Source organism: Mercurialis annua, linkage group LG1-X (genome assembly GCF_937616625.2).
Source record: "Mercurialis annua linkage group LG1-X, ddMerAnnu1.2, whole genome shotgun sequence".
In the NCBI taxonomy this organism is placed as follows: Eukaryota; Viridiplantae; Streptophyta; class Magnoliopsida; order Malpighiales; family Euphorbiaceae; genus Mercurialis; species Mercurialis annua.
This window is the reverse complement of record NC_065570.1, coordinates 50,595,113-50,609,332: the sequence shown is the minus strand read 5'-3', so window position 1 is coordinate 50,609,332 and position 14,220 is coordinate 50,595,113. Positions and strand designations below refer to the sequence as shown.

Below are 14,220 nucleotides of genomic sequence, written 5' to 3'. Positions count from 1 at the left end.
GAGTTTATAAATGTCATTTTTATGATTTCAAGTATAAAACTATCTATGGATTCATAAACCAACGTGAAGCGAATGGTTTTAACGAAAGACGTATAATAGAAGAGAGGCAAGGTACCTATCAAAAGTAATAACGAGATGGATAGTCAGATTGACTAATTAAGTCCAATACTTTCTTAGAACCAAAGAGTTAATGAAGAATCGAACCATGATTGTTCAAGAATCTAAAAGATCAGTAACGACATAAAAGTATAACAATGTGAAGATTAAGATAAGGTATCCTTGGATAAGGAATGTTTAGTAAAAACAATAAGTTATAAAGATAAAAAGTTGTTGAAAGAATATGAAAGAACAACGATACCTCAAGAGGCAGATCGAAGAAGCATGAAGAATGCATGTAGCTATTGACAAGTATAGGCTACAAAACTAAATTATGAGTATAGGAATTAGAAATAGAATCTCCAATGAAGAGAAAGTAGTACTAACCAGAGAAGTGAATGGAATCAAAAGATTGAGAAATAAGATACATCAGAGAAGGCAGATGTTAAATATATCAAGTGATACTAAGAGTGCATTCAACTTCATGAGATTAGAAAATCATGAAGTGTGAAAAAGGAAATATGGGTTTAGACGATACAAGTTTCGAAAAATGCATGCGGACAGCACGATAAAAACAAACATTCAAAAGAGATTTGACTTATGATACAAGATCATGAAGTCAATAAATTAACCAAGCAGAGTGTCGATAAGAAACAAGGACATAGTATCATTTCCCTCTATGATCACCTAGAGTGAAGTTATACATTATAATAAGATACATCACAATAAGAGAAAGGATATATAGGTAAGATTAGCAGGAATATATATATAAGATATAATTAATTTGGATAAGTAATTTGAGTAATGAAAGCAAGGAACCTCGCTACATGCAAATAGGTAGTAAGTCGTTACGAAACAACAAAATACAGAAGTTCAAAGAACATGAGGGATTATGAGGACGACAATTTGTAGCATCCATATGAGATTAAGTCGCCAAAATTTGCAAGCAAAGTAGTGAGAGATAAAGAACAAGATTGTCAGTAATTCAAGTAAAAGAACGACCGCGGTACGCCAAAAAGAATAGTGATAGTCGTATTCAAACGACGTCAAATACATGAAAAAGGAGGTAAGCGTGCAATGCAGCGGATGATAATAACGTTTGAACGCAACTCCACTATCAGAAGATTTATCAAGTTATCCCGAGAAAGGTCAAGCGGTGAAGATAATTCTCGAACGATTCGACTACAAGCGGTAGAGATGACCGAAGAATTATCGAATAAAGAAAAACCAGTAAAGACCATCAGTATAAAAGTATGAAAGTTGCGGATAAAGAAGGAACCTATGGTAATAGTTCCATGAACGAGTTAGTTCGTAAGAAAAGTACATGTGAGCAACGGAAGAAGATATGAAGTAGAAACATTCGTATTTGTTTATCTTAGATACGTGGCAAAAGTTTTAAATTCGAGGACGAATTTATTTTAAGGGGGGGTGAATGTAATACCCCAAATATTTTGGAATAATTAAATTGTGTCATGTGCCGTGAATTTCGATAAATTAAATTAAGAAGGATTTAATTTAATTATATCGGGAATAAAGAATAATACTTATTGAGTAGATTAGCGGGAATTAAGGAAATAATTTCGGAAATTAATATAAAATAATTTATAAATCCCGTAATGGAATTTATTTCGCCAAAGTCCGCGAAATAATTTATAATATTAGTGGTAAAAGTTTCGAGTCGATCGGAGATCGTTTAAAATTTGGACGCGGATGCGTTTAGGATTAAATTGCAATTTTGGAAAAGTTTAAGGGCTAAAATGTAAATTAGCCAATTGAGCCTCAAGAATAGAAATTAGAGGATTATTGACGGGAAATAATAATTTTAGAATCGTATTATTTAATTGGATATAAATAATACGTAAGCAATTGAGTTAAAGTAATCGTTAAGTTAAAATAGAAAGTTTAATAAGGAATTGGTTTAAGTTAAAGAAATGAAGGATTAAAAGTGGAATTTAGCCGAATATATATATAAATGAGATGAAGAGAAAGAAGGAACCAGAGCCTTCTTCTCCTTTCTCAGCTTCTTTCCTTTCCTTCGACGATCATCGCCGTTCCGCCGCTCGATCTCCGTTTCTCGTCCGTTTCCGACGTTCTATGGCTCGAATTGATCGGATTTCAACGGGTAATCACGGTAAGCTCGACGTTTTAACTATTGGATGGTTATATTTTGAGTTATATCGATTTAAAGTTTTAGGCCACGAAACGATATAATCGTTTTAATGGTTTTAGGATTGAGATATAGCGTTTTGATTATAGATTAAGCGTTTTAGATGAGTTTAGAGCGTTTTTACGATAATAGCACGTCGGAACGCCCCTGAAAACGATTCTGGGGATCGTGCACGAAAGTGCACGATCGTGCACACGAGGTTCACGAACGTGCACCATCAATGGTGCACGAACGTGCACCTATGTGTGGTGCACGACCGTGCACCAGCACGACGTGCACGATCGTGCACCCCAATGCACGAACGTGCACCCGGACTTTGATACCTCAGTGATACCGTTTTGATATTCCATTTATATTCGCGTATCGAGACTTAAAATCAATAGATTATCGATTAATTTAAGACGTTAACTTAACGAGGTTAAAAGGAAATTGATTTAGAAATGATGTTAGATCTGAAAACAAGTTAGAAACCGTTTATCGGGATATATGTGGAAAGCACGACGGTTAATGAACTTAGCGTGTCACGTCTCGAGTCTAGAGTCAATCCTATAATAGGATTCTGACGTGAGTCAATTATTTTAAAATAGTTCTAGATCCGGCGAGGCAAGGAGCCGCTGGACCAGGAGCTCGGGAAGCTAGACGTTTCTGAGCACCGGCACCGGAGTATTTTTGGGATAAGCGGTCACTGTGAGTTTATATGATTTGCTTTAAAAGTATTTACTTAAGCAATTATTTTATATTGCTTATTATTTGAACTACATGTTTTATATGCGAAACTTTTATACGAATTGCATATGCTTGATTTGAAACTAGTATTGATCCGATGGAACGTGCTACCTATTGGGCGACAATAGGGCTGTGTGATCACCAGTTTTGATATGACTCAGCTGGGAGCTGATGATGAATATGAAATTTACGATTGGGTTTATGATTCTAATACGAGAGAGCACTCGGCTACGGTGTAGTCTGGAGTCCCCGTATCTAGTGGCTGGGCCACCAGCGAGTTGGACTCGCAATTGATATTTATGATTGGGTTGATCGATTGATTATTAGTATGTTTGTGGATTAGGGTTTCAATCAGATCCTGTACTTGGCTGCACGAGGTTTGAACGTTATTGCATTGTTTTACGCTTTATGTTTTATATGGATACTTATTAGTAAATGTATAAACTCACTCAGTATATCCCCATATACTGACCCCTCAAAGTCTTTCTTTCAGGTCAAAGCGGTTTAAAGGACGGACTTCCTTTCCTTCTTCCGGAAGTCTATGATAGTGAAAGGGTATGTCAAAGGATGTTTCCTCGTAGAGCTGCAGTAGTTGGTAGATGTCTGTATGTAATGTCAGGTTTATATTCAAACGGTAATATTTAAATGGGCAACTCTGATTTGAGATAAAAGTATATATACATTATAATTGTTTATAAAGAACGTATTTTAACCGTTGATTTCGTAACCAATTTCCATGAGTGGAATTGGTCAAGATGTTGATTAGAGATAGGGCAGTGCTGGACATGAGTTGTCGCTCGGTAAGACCCTAGTCTATAATAATGATTCGCGATGATTTTCAGAAAGTAGTAAAGATGTTTTGGTAATTATAATAATAAAGTTTAAAAGGGTTTTCTGAAAATGTTTTATATAATATATTTAATTCGCGAAAAATTTATAGTGGTTTTAGGCTTGCTACGGGTTCCGGAGCTACCACTCCCGTTCCCTAGCGCCGGTCTCGGCTTAATAAATTGGGTCGTGAAAGAGAGGGTCCTTAGAATTACGGGTATGAGTCTTTTGCTCGTTTGCTGGCGAAGTGGATGCGGAATCCAGCTTCGAATATGGTCCTTGTGCAACGTTCTTGGAGAATTAACACGTGTTTTATGTGTGTTAGACGTATGAAAAATTCGGCTTTGGCTAGTATCTAGGGGAAGGATCGAATTATGCTGGTATTTTTTAGGGTTTGTGTGCCACCTTTAGCTAGGCTGACTTAAGGTTAAATATATAGTTCTCTAATTAGGGTTAGGGTTTACATTTGTCTATTTACAGTCTTGTCCTGTTAAAGTTTGATAGGGGTTGAAAAAGTGTTAAGTGATATGCTTTTAGGATTAGGATTAGTATTAGAATTTTAGATTTTTAACTATTTACATTAGGATTATAACTTTAATTTTCGGATTTTGACTTGCTAGCTAATTAAAAAGGTGCTAAAAATCTGTTTTCGTGCCTAAAAGTATCAAAACTCTACTCATACCCTATGGGTTTGGTTATGGTCAATATCAATCCGTAAAACTTGCAAATTGGCCCGTAAACTTCTAAAATACTGCAATTAGTCCAATTTCTAGACTTAGACTACAATCTCTTTGGATTTTTATAGGCTATTTGTGCTTAATAGTGTTTTAGTCCTCCAAGTTTGCATCTATACACTGATTCGCCTGCTTGGAATCTAACAAGCAAATTTGTAACTCGTCACCCGGATGGATTTCTCAAGATATCATCATTGGACGCTTCAGTCCCTTATCACTTTTTACCTGTCCAAAAATAGGTGTCTACACTGATTTAGTTAAAGCCCAAATTATTGGGACCGTAGGTAACAATCCTAAAATTATCATATTAGGCTTGTTGATAGGGGTAAACGAACTGAGCCGAGCCAAGATTTGGAGTGATCATTTTCGGCTCGTTTAGCGAACAAGGTGTTCATGTTTGGTTCATGTTCAGTCGAGCTTTAAAGAGAGTGTTCATGCTCGGTTTGTTTAGATTTTATAGTGTTCATGTTTAGCTCGTGTTCTTTTGTTTAGCCGCTAAACGAACCAGCTCACGAACAAACTCGCGAACGAGCTCAATAAGTGATAAACGAGTAAGTTCATGAACAAGTTCGCGAATGAGCTTGATAAGTACTAGACGAGCTCATTCGTGAGACTGTTTGTTTATTGGTTAAACGAACGAATATGAGCTCCGCTTGTATTTAAACGAACAAACACGATTACAACCTGAAAAATTATAAAAAACAATATCTAAAAATTATGTTTCCAAACATATACTAAAATTTATCAAAACTACATTGTTTTGTTTACTCCATATAATTTTAGGATTATTTAAGATAATTATATAAAGTAATTTGAATATGAGTTAGTTCACGAACACCTAATCGAGCATCTAAGCGAGCTTATTCGCAAACTATATACGAGCTCGTTCACGAACTTGTTCATGAACTCTCGAGCTTGTTCACGAACTACTAATCGAGCTGTTCGTGAAGTTAAACGAGCTGAACACCACTATGTTCATGTTCGGCTTGTTTATACTGACGAACATAAAATCAAGTTCGAGGTTGGTTCGTTTAGAATGCGAATGAACACAAACTGAGCTCTTATCGAGCTGCTCGTGAACAACTCGGTTTGTTTACGGCCCTACTTGTTGAGGAATTGTTTACACCAGCGCAAAAATAAAGAAGGTCCAAAAGAGTCGAATGGGCTTATTTTTGTATTGAGGCCCATGGAATTCGGTAGGCTTAGGAATATGAATTAGACTTAAATTATGATTCTAGATTATGATGGCTATAAATAGCTGAGCATTTATTTGTTATATGGATCATTCAATCAATCAATCAAAAATTAAAGTCTTGTTCTTTTTATCTCGCAATCCCCAAATTATTCTTAATTTAGGAGTAGAATTGATATTAATCTCGTTTGGGTTTTTTAACCTCCATATTAATCCATGTAGTTTAACCGGTTGACTTTATTAGCCTAAAATCTTTGTGTGAATCTTAGCATTGGTTCAGTTAAAGCATCAAGTCTAAACAGTACCCATTAATAAATTCAAAGATTTCAGTTAGAAATTATTTCCCTACGAACAACTATATACAGCATATACTAAATAGATGTAGCATAGGGCAAGTACCAATCACATGATTTAATGATTTCTCAGCTCGAAAACAAAAAGAACATCGAGAGAACAAATGTAAGACTTTTGAACAAAAAATATTCGAAAGTATTTTTTTTTGAAATCAACATAGAGACCATTGTATTAACTCTCGAACAAAAGCAGTTACAGTACAGGAAACAGGGTAAACATGTAGATCTAATAAAGAAAAAATGTCTTATGCTACAATCATAAGCGACTTAGTCGTAGGTCTGCCTTAAAAAATTTATAAAAAGGTAAATCAAATAATTGCGCTAGATTTGAATACTAACTTGATTTTTAAGAAATCTGCGCATGGATACTTGAATTATTGTAAAAATCAATAACAAACAAACTGAAACCATCACAAGAAACTTGAATAAATCAAGAAAACTTCAAAAAAACATGATTCATCAAGACTCGGAATAGGTGATTGCTCAGAACGATAAGATCTTGATCGAACTTGGGAAATATTGTTATATCACAACATATCGTAAAACACACTAAAACACACAAAAAATCTCCATAAAAAGAATTATTTTTATTAACAACAAATTAATTTTCGCCAAAGAATTATTATTCTAAAAAATAAAAAAATATATACCTACGGGTGGAGAGAAGGCGATGAACCGGTCATAAACCGAAGATCACCGCCTCGCCACCCTCAAATGAAAGCGGCGGTAAATAAGAGATCAAATCCTGTAGGAGCTTCTCTTTAAAGCCCGAAAGTAGGATAATATACCTCCAAATTACTTATGCTCCTAGCTACTTTAAAAAGAGCAATTATGAAATGATTATAAGCACATATGAAGTATAAAATACCAGAATCGGCAAAACAATAAAAACTGTACATCAAGATATTTTTATACTATATGATTCATATAGAACATATGAATCTGATAGTCTAATAGAACATGTGAATATTATAATATAATAAATAATACTCTTACAAACATTTGAATCATATGTTTAGAACACTCTAAAATTTATTGTAAAGTAAATTATAAATTTTAGCGTATTTCATAATTGTAATACAAACTTTTAATTTTAATAATTTAAAATATAAATTATTATTTTTTGCAATTTCAAAGATCAGGAGATTTTTTTGAAGGCCATGTACATTTAGGCATCTGGAAATCTGCAATACAAAAGCAAATGAAATGCGGTGAATGAGCTATAACTTAGAAAAAACATATGTCAACAAATGAAATTATACAAATGGATGGAACAAGTAAGCATGGATTGTGAAAATTACCCTAGCTCGGATAGCTTCATGTGGGCCTCAGCATAATCATCAAAGAATTGATCTTCATCCTACATGGTAAAATAAAAATGGAAGCCATATCAGCATCAGCATAAGCAGAATTTAGACATTTGATTTTTTAAACATCAGCAACTAATCTCTTGATTGAAAAATGAACGCTCATAGATAGGCGTGTGATTAGTAATTTTCGTCAACGAGTTTTTTTATTTTTCTTAATCGAAACATAACCAAAATATATACAAACTGAACTGTAACTGGATCGAAATAATTGTTTGATTTTGGTAAAGGTCAATTAATTTGATAATATCTGAAACCATACTCACAGCAGCATATGTTTCAACAAACGGGCGGAAGACTGGGTCGGAAAGAAGAGATAAATCAGTTTTCAATTTTAAAAGTCCTTCAGTCTCTCCAATCAAAAGCTCCCTATAAAAGTTAAAAATACCCAAGATCATACAAAATGCAAGCAGCAGATTACGAATACAATTTTAATACTCACTTGAAGTATGAATTATCGAAGATGAGAGGGTTATTAGTCCAAGGACCCTCAAAACCAGAGCGCTCTTTATGGCACCTACCCTACAATATTCATTTCCGCAAAATATATAAATTGCAGTCCTGTGATCTTATACTCCAACAGTGGTGGAATTATAAATTCATTTCAGCCTAGTCTGAGCTTATTATGATCTTTCCACAGTTTGGAGCGTTTCTCTATTCATTAATTTATGACTTAATTATTTAAAAACCACCCAGGTTGAACTTTTTTTTCGTTTATACCCTGACCTATAAAAAAATTCATTTATACCCTGACGTATGTGTTTATGTTTCACCTCTACCCCAAATTTCAAAAAAAAGATGATTTATTGAAAACAACTAAATATAAGGATTATTTTATACTTTTTTCTATTAAAAAAATACAAAGAAATACTTCATCTTTAAAAATGTTCAAAAGTAAGGATTATTTTAAACTTTTTTCTAAATGAAAAGAGGTTAATTTAGTGCCTCGGGATAAAAGTGAAACATAAACACATACGTCAGGGTATAAATGAATTTTTTTATAGGTTAGAGTATAAACGAAAAAAAAATTAAAGGTGAGTGGTTTTTAAGTAATTAAGCCTTAATTTATTTACCGACTCATTTCATTTTTTAAAATTTATATATGAATTTGGGCTGAACTTTACACCAGCCTTACTGTAGTTTTGGCGTTGTGTCGATATATCATAATTAGAAGGAATTATTACTAATTACTCCCTAACGCTAGATCATAATTACTGGTTACCCTAAGACTTTTGAAAAATCAACTGTTTAATGATTAAATTAATTAGTACATCTTCCATTAAGTAACTCTATTATTTGACTCACTCAAAGGATCTGATTATCAAAATAAAGTTCATTTTGACCCTCAAACTTTTCTTTTTCCCCAAAAAAGTTCACAAAACTATTAAAAATGCAAATACTTTTTACAAATAAGTTCAAATTACTTATGGAACCATAATATTTTTATAAATATTTTAATTAATTAAAATAAATATAAAAAAATTTAATCAAAATAAAATTTAAAAATATTTAAAAATTAATTAAATTATAACTTAGTTTATTAAAAAGTTTAGAACTTAAATTATTTTATCTAGTTTAAAATATAAAATTGGTATGATTAAATTAAAATCATACAAAAAACATAGCTGAAACAAAATATAATTTAATTTTGAATTTTTATTAAATAATCTTCAAAATAATTATATAAATATATTTTTAAATATTATGGCTTATCAAATCATTATAAAAAAATTTCAAAACTTATTAGATGTTTTTTATGATTTTATTAATTTATAAATATTTTTGAACGAAAAATAAATTTATGGAATAATTAATTTTTTTTTTAATAAAAGACCTTTTAACTAACGGAAGAGGATAAAGTTAATTTAATCAAACGTTGAGGAGAGAATGAGAAACTAATAACTATAACATAATGTTAAGCAATAAGTGGTAATTATCGTAATTAAAATAAGGTAAATCCGAAACCAACCAAGGTATGGCCACCGGAGAGAGCAACAATATCACGCTCACTTAGACCCATCGCGCCGCAAAAGACAGCCCTCAAGTGATCGGCACCTGAAAAAAACAACTCATATGTTTAGAACATTCCAGTACGCTAATTAAACTCATCTTTTAGTCAATTAATTTATGAACTAAGGATCACTTTACCCAATCAACTTGGCATAAAATATTAAAACATTCAAATCAGAAAAATCGGATCACTCTTACTCCAAATTTGTCAAGACCGGCTCAAAAAATTCCTATTCTAATATGGCACCTTAATTAGATAGTGAGTTTTATAAATATTAATATTCATTCTAATTAATTAAGGGGCTTTTTTAATCTTTTTTTAAAAAATTAACTTTTTTTTGATATCCGGCGAGGAGGAGGCTCCTCCTCATCGGAAAAAAGTGACCATCTGAATTCGTCTCAGGCGATCCCAGATGCGTTTAAGGCGAACCCAGAACAGACGCATCTGGGTTCGCCTCAGATACGTTTCTCAGACGAGGAGGAACTCCTCCTCGCCAGAAAACGGAATGTTTAAAAAATAAATTATTTTTTATTAAAATATAAAATATAGGATTAATTTGATATATAAAATTTTAAAATTAAAAGGACTAAATTGTATTTATTTTAAATATTAGATATTTAATTTAAAATGTTAAACAAAAATTAGGATCATTTTAAATTTTTTACTATAAAAAACCATCTTAAAAATAAAACCACTATCAAAACCGAAAAGTGTATCTCACTCTCTTAGGTGATAGTGGAGAGGTGGTTTTTTATACCAAATTTGACAAGTTCAGGATTTAATTTTTTTTTATTAATTTGAACATTTTTAGTATTTTGTGCCAAGTTTAAGGGGTAAAGTGATCTTTTGTTCATTAATTTATCGTAGAATTATAATGAACCAACCTTTATTAGCATTAGGAAGACGACCTTCTGGAGGTGGCTTAAGCTTGTCCTGGGATAATGAGATGACTAAATAGTAAGTACTAATTAAACATCATAGACATAGCAATTTCTAAGAGGATATTGAAAACTTATAAAATTTAAAAATTTAAAATAAAATAATAAATATAATTTCTTCAAAAATAAAAAAAAAAGTAAAAAAAACTAGGTTAATATCTTAATAAAATCAAACATTTTTGGGTTCCATTAACTCTAACCAAATGTTTCAAAAATATTGTTTTTAGCCTATTTTGTATTTTTAGATTTCAATTTAGTCATTTATGCAATTTAATGATCTATTCATTCAAAACACCAATGTTTTTTAAATTTGCTCAGTTCTAACCCAACTTAATATTTTTCCAATTGAAAAATACTTATCAAAATTATAATACATGATGGAATTTAAAAATTGGTCACAAGTAAAAACAATCTACAGGATTCAGTATTTTTAAAATAATAGTTGGATATATATTTGTTAAAGGTTAAAATTTTAAAAAAATTAATAAAAAATAACCGCACTCTTAAAGATTTAGCTCTTTTTAAGCGATTGGGCCATAAAATAAAAAATATAAATTTATTATTTAATAAAAAAATTCAAGTTCAACTTTGTTTGGTGCAGATATAGAAGAGCTACTAGCATAATTCAAGTATACATAATTATTGTTAAATATAATACATTTAAGCCTATGACTCAAAAAAATAAAATAATACAAATATCAAAAGATTTCAATACAATCTGAACCATTATAGGTATTCAAATTCGAATAAAAAATAGAAGAGTTAAGACACTTGAATTAAAAAAAGGACCATAAATAATGTTCCCAAAAATCGAATTCTTTAAGATTTTTTTTTTGATAATTGGGGAGGGGAGCATTTGTGGGAGGAATTATAATATTGAAGCAGCATGTTCAATTTGGTTAATGCACCGTTAAATGCCGATTAAAAAAAAGCAAAATTAGATCACAATTGGTAATTAACACTTGGAATAAAACTATTAAAATTATTAATTTAGCCTGGTAAAAGTCAAATGAGGTCGAATTATTATATTTATGAGACTTTTTCTAATTTAGATTATTATACTACTTTCCTTTTTATTTAATTGTTCTTTTAAATTAAATTGCTTGTATCAAAAAAAATATTTATCTTAAATTACAAAACTAATTTAATTATATTTATTAACTATATTAATAAAAAATTACTTTTAAAAATAAAATTATTAACTTCACTACTATTAATAATTTGTCTTTAAAAATTACATTTTTATTTAATAAAATAATTTAATAAACTATTCAATTTAAAATATATATAATTATAAAACTCACATAAAAGTCCTAAGGTGACATCTACTTATAGGTAAATATTTTTCTTAAAAAGGAAGCTAATAACGGTGGGAATATTACTTATATAAAGTATTATAAATTAACTTTTTGATTTTGAATTCTTTTATATTTGAATTACTTTTAAATTATATATAATTTTTAATAGAGATTAAACTTTGTCAACAATTATAGCCATGATTTTACAAACTCTTATTTAGTTATATTTCTTATATATAAAATCCTATTTTGACTGCGAAATTGTAATTGTAATTTCAATATAACATTAAATATATATCTTAATTGATATTTTGCTATTATAATAATATAAAACTTTAATAATAAATTATACATTACTTGTCTGTTAAATAGAAAAAAAAAAACTTTTACCATGATTAGAAAGGTAGTTAATTATAGTTAATTTGTGATAAAATTATTAAACTATCCTCTTTTATATTTTAAAAATAAATATATGAATTGATTATTTGCACAAATCTAAATGCACATTTAGTGCTGATACGATAAGATTTTAATGTTATTTCAATAATTAATGTTTAACTAATACTAAATTTTTATTTTTATAAGACAAAAAACGACTACTTTTTCATCGTTACGAGACGTAAAGAGTCATAAACCATGTTTATTGTAAATCTAGAACAAATTAAACAATTTTGAAAATGGACATAAAAACGAATTAATAATAATTTATCACAAATTGAAAGATTATATTTAGTATTTCAATTGTCCCGATAAATATAACATTCTTAGAAAACAACAAATTACTAACGAAAATCCTGATTTAGCGACGAATTTTAATATGTTAGCGATAGAAAATTGATTTAGCGACGGGTTTCAACCTTTTAACGATGGAAATATCTGTTGCTAAAAGACTTTTTCTAGTAGTGTAAATAACAACCACCTCAAAAAAAATGAAAAAGAAAACGATTATAACTGATTGTTGATGACTTAAAAGTTAAACTTAAACATAGCAAAAAAAAAAGTAGTTTAATGTTAACCTCTCTTCCTGGGTGGAAGGGGATCTCAGGTCCACTGGTGATTTCAACAGCAACAATGCCAGCAAGCTACAATCATTCAATTTAGTCAAAAACCAAGCAAATAAATAATCAGAACAGTTAAATTGAGCTAATATTATTAGAGTTAATTGCAAAACATAAACTTTAGCGTATATTTGAATTTTAATACGAAATATCAATTTCATCAATTGAAAACTTGAAATATGTAAATTTTTACAATTTAAAATAGCAAATAAATTTTCAAAATAATATTAATCGATATGAATGTCAAAATATATTATCATGTCACTGTTCGGACGTTCATCGGAAAATTATTCAATTATCCTAATTGGTAGAAATTACTATTTTGAATTTCCAAGGAAAAATATTGCCTTAAAATAATAAAAGAAAGCTAAAATTTATAATTTAATTTGCATATTATTGTCACTATTCACCTGATAAAAATCAGCATAAGTGAGAGTAGGGAACTGTTCTTTAAGAGGTTCAAGAAGTCTAACAGCTATATCAAGCCCTGTATTAGCTTTATGTGCTAACTCAGCTGCGAGTCTCATGGTTCCAAATGGTCCACCAGTCTCTGATATGCACTCATATGTCCCAGCTGAATGCCATCTATAACACCATAACAAAAACGACATTGTTTATTATGTATTTTATTGTCACAACGCAAAAACGACATTGTCAAAATGCACAAAAAGAATGATACACACGCGAGACGGAGCATGAAAGGAGCACAACTCTTCTCCGCTATTAGACCTCTAAGTTTCCTCTTGGCTTTATCAACAGCCTTTTGGTACTCTTCGCCTACTTCTGGATACTCCTTTATCATCTTTTTGCTGATTCTGCAAACATCAAAATCATACATCAAAATAATATAAAACAAGTTTATTCATAGTATACAAAAACACAAAGGAGCTTAGTCATCCAAAAAAGCTACAAAAATTGGACAAAACTTGGCAGAAAATGAAAAACAAGCAGGAGACTTTGGAATGATGAAATTAATGAAATTTATCGATACTATATATAAGGGGACAGCCACATTGATAAGTATATTTCAAAGTTTTGATTAAATTTTATTAATGTGGACAGAACAAATAATATTCTCTACATCATTCGGCATGTTATCAGCCAGATGACCTAGATCCATCTCATTGATGACAAAACTGATTATATAATTGCTGTAGCTGATGTAAATAATATTCTAAAACTATTTTTAACTAGCAAACTCAACGTTGAATTTAAATAGAAAATAATCAACTTGAATTTTGAAAATTGGAGTATAATCTATGTTAATATAGAATTATAACTACGTGCATATTCAGAGTAAGTATATACTATTGGATAGTCAGATGTAAATAGAATTGTAATGAAAAGTTTCAACATCACTACCAATATATTAATTAAAATAAATAAATGAAATTAAAATTAATCGCTGTAATAGAATTATGGTCTACAAAAGGTTATCAGTATGTAATATAT

General features: G+C 30.4%; 1 protein-coding gene across 1 annotated transcript; it reads right to left on the bottom strand.

Annotated features, from left to right (window-relative positions):
* Positions 1 to 7,047: 7,047 nt before the first annotated feature.
* On the bottom strand, positions 7,048 to 13,583 carry LOC126664550 (L-ascorbate peroxidase 1, cytosolic-like). The gene is made up of 9 exons (XM_050356993.2): positions 13,452 to 13,583; positions 13,179 to 13,353; positions 12,727 to 12,792; positions 10,359 to 10,407; positions 9,433 to 9,518; positions 7,906 to 7,985; positions 7,730 to 7,832; positions 7,398 to 7,456; positions 7,048 to 7,280 (listed from the first exon to the last, which is right to left on the bottom strand). The coding sequence occupies exons 1-9, from the start codon at positions 13,568 to 13,570 to the stop codon at positions 7,265 to 7,267; spliced, it is 753 nt and encodes a 250-aa protein (XP_050212950.2). The 5' UTR covers positions 13,571 to 13,583; the 3' UTR covers positions 7,048 to 7,264.
* Positions 13,584 to 14,220: the final 637 nt, after the last annotated feature.

Excerpts from the sequence above, each read along its gene's own strand:
- LOC126664550 (XM_050356993.2), bottom strand. The coding sequence starts at position 13,570 with ATGATAAAGGAGTATCCAGAAGTAGGCGAAGAGTACCAAAAGGCTGTT. Across the intron at positions 13,354-13,451 it reads CCTTTCATGCTCCGTCTCGC|ATGGCATTCAGCTGGGACAT; the intron begins GTGTGTATCATT and ends ATGGTGTTATAG. Across the intron at positions 7,833-7,905 it reads TTCGATAATTCATACTTCAA|GGAGCTTTTGATTGGAGAGA; the intron begins GTGAGTATTAAA and ends TAACTTTTATAG.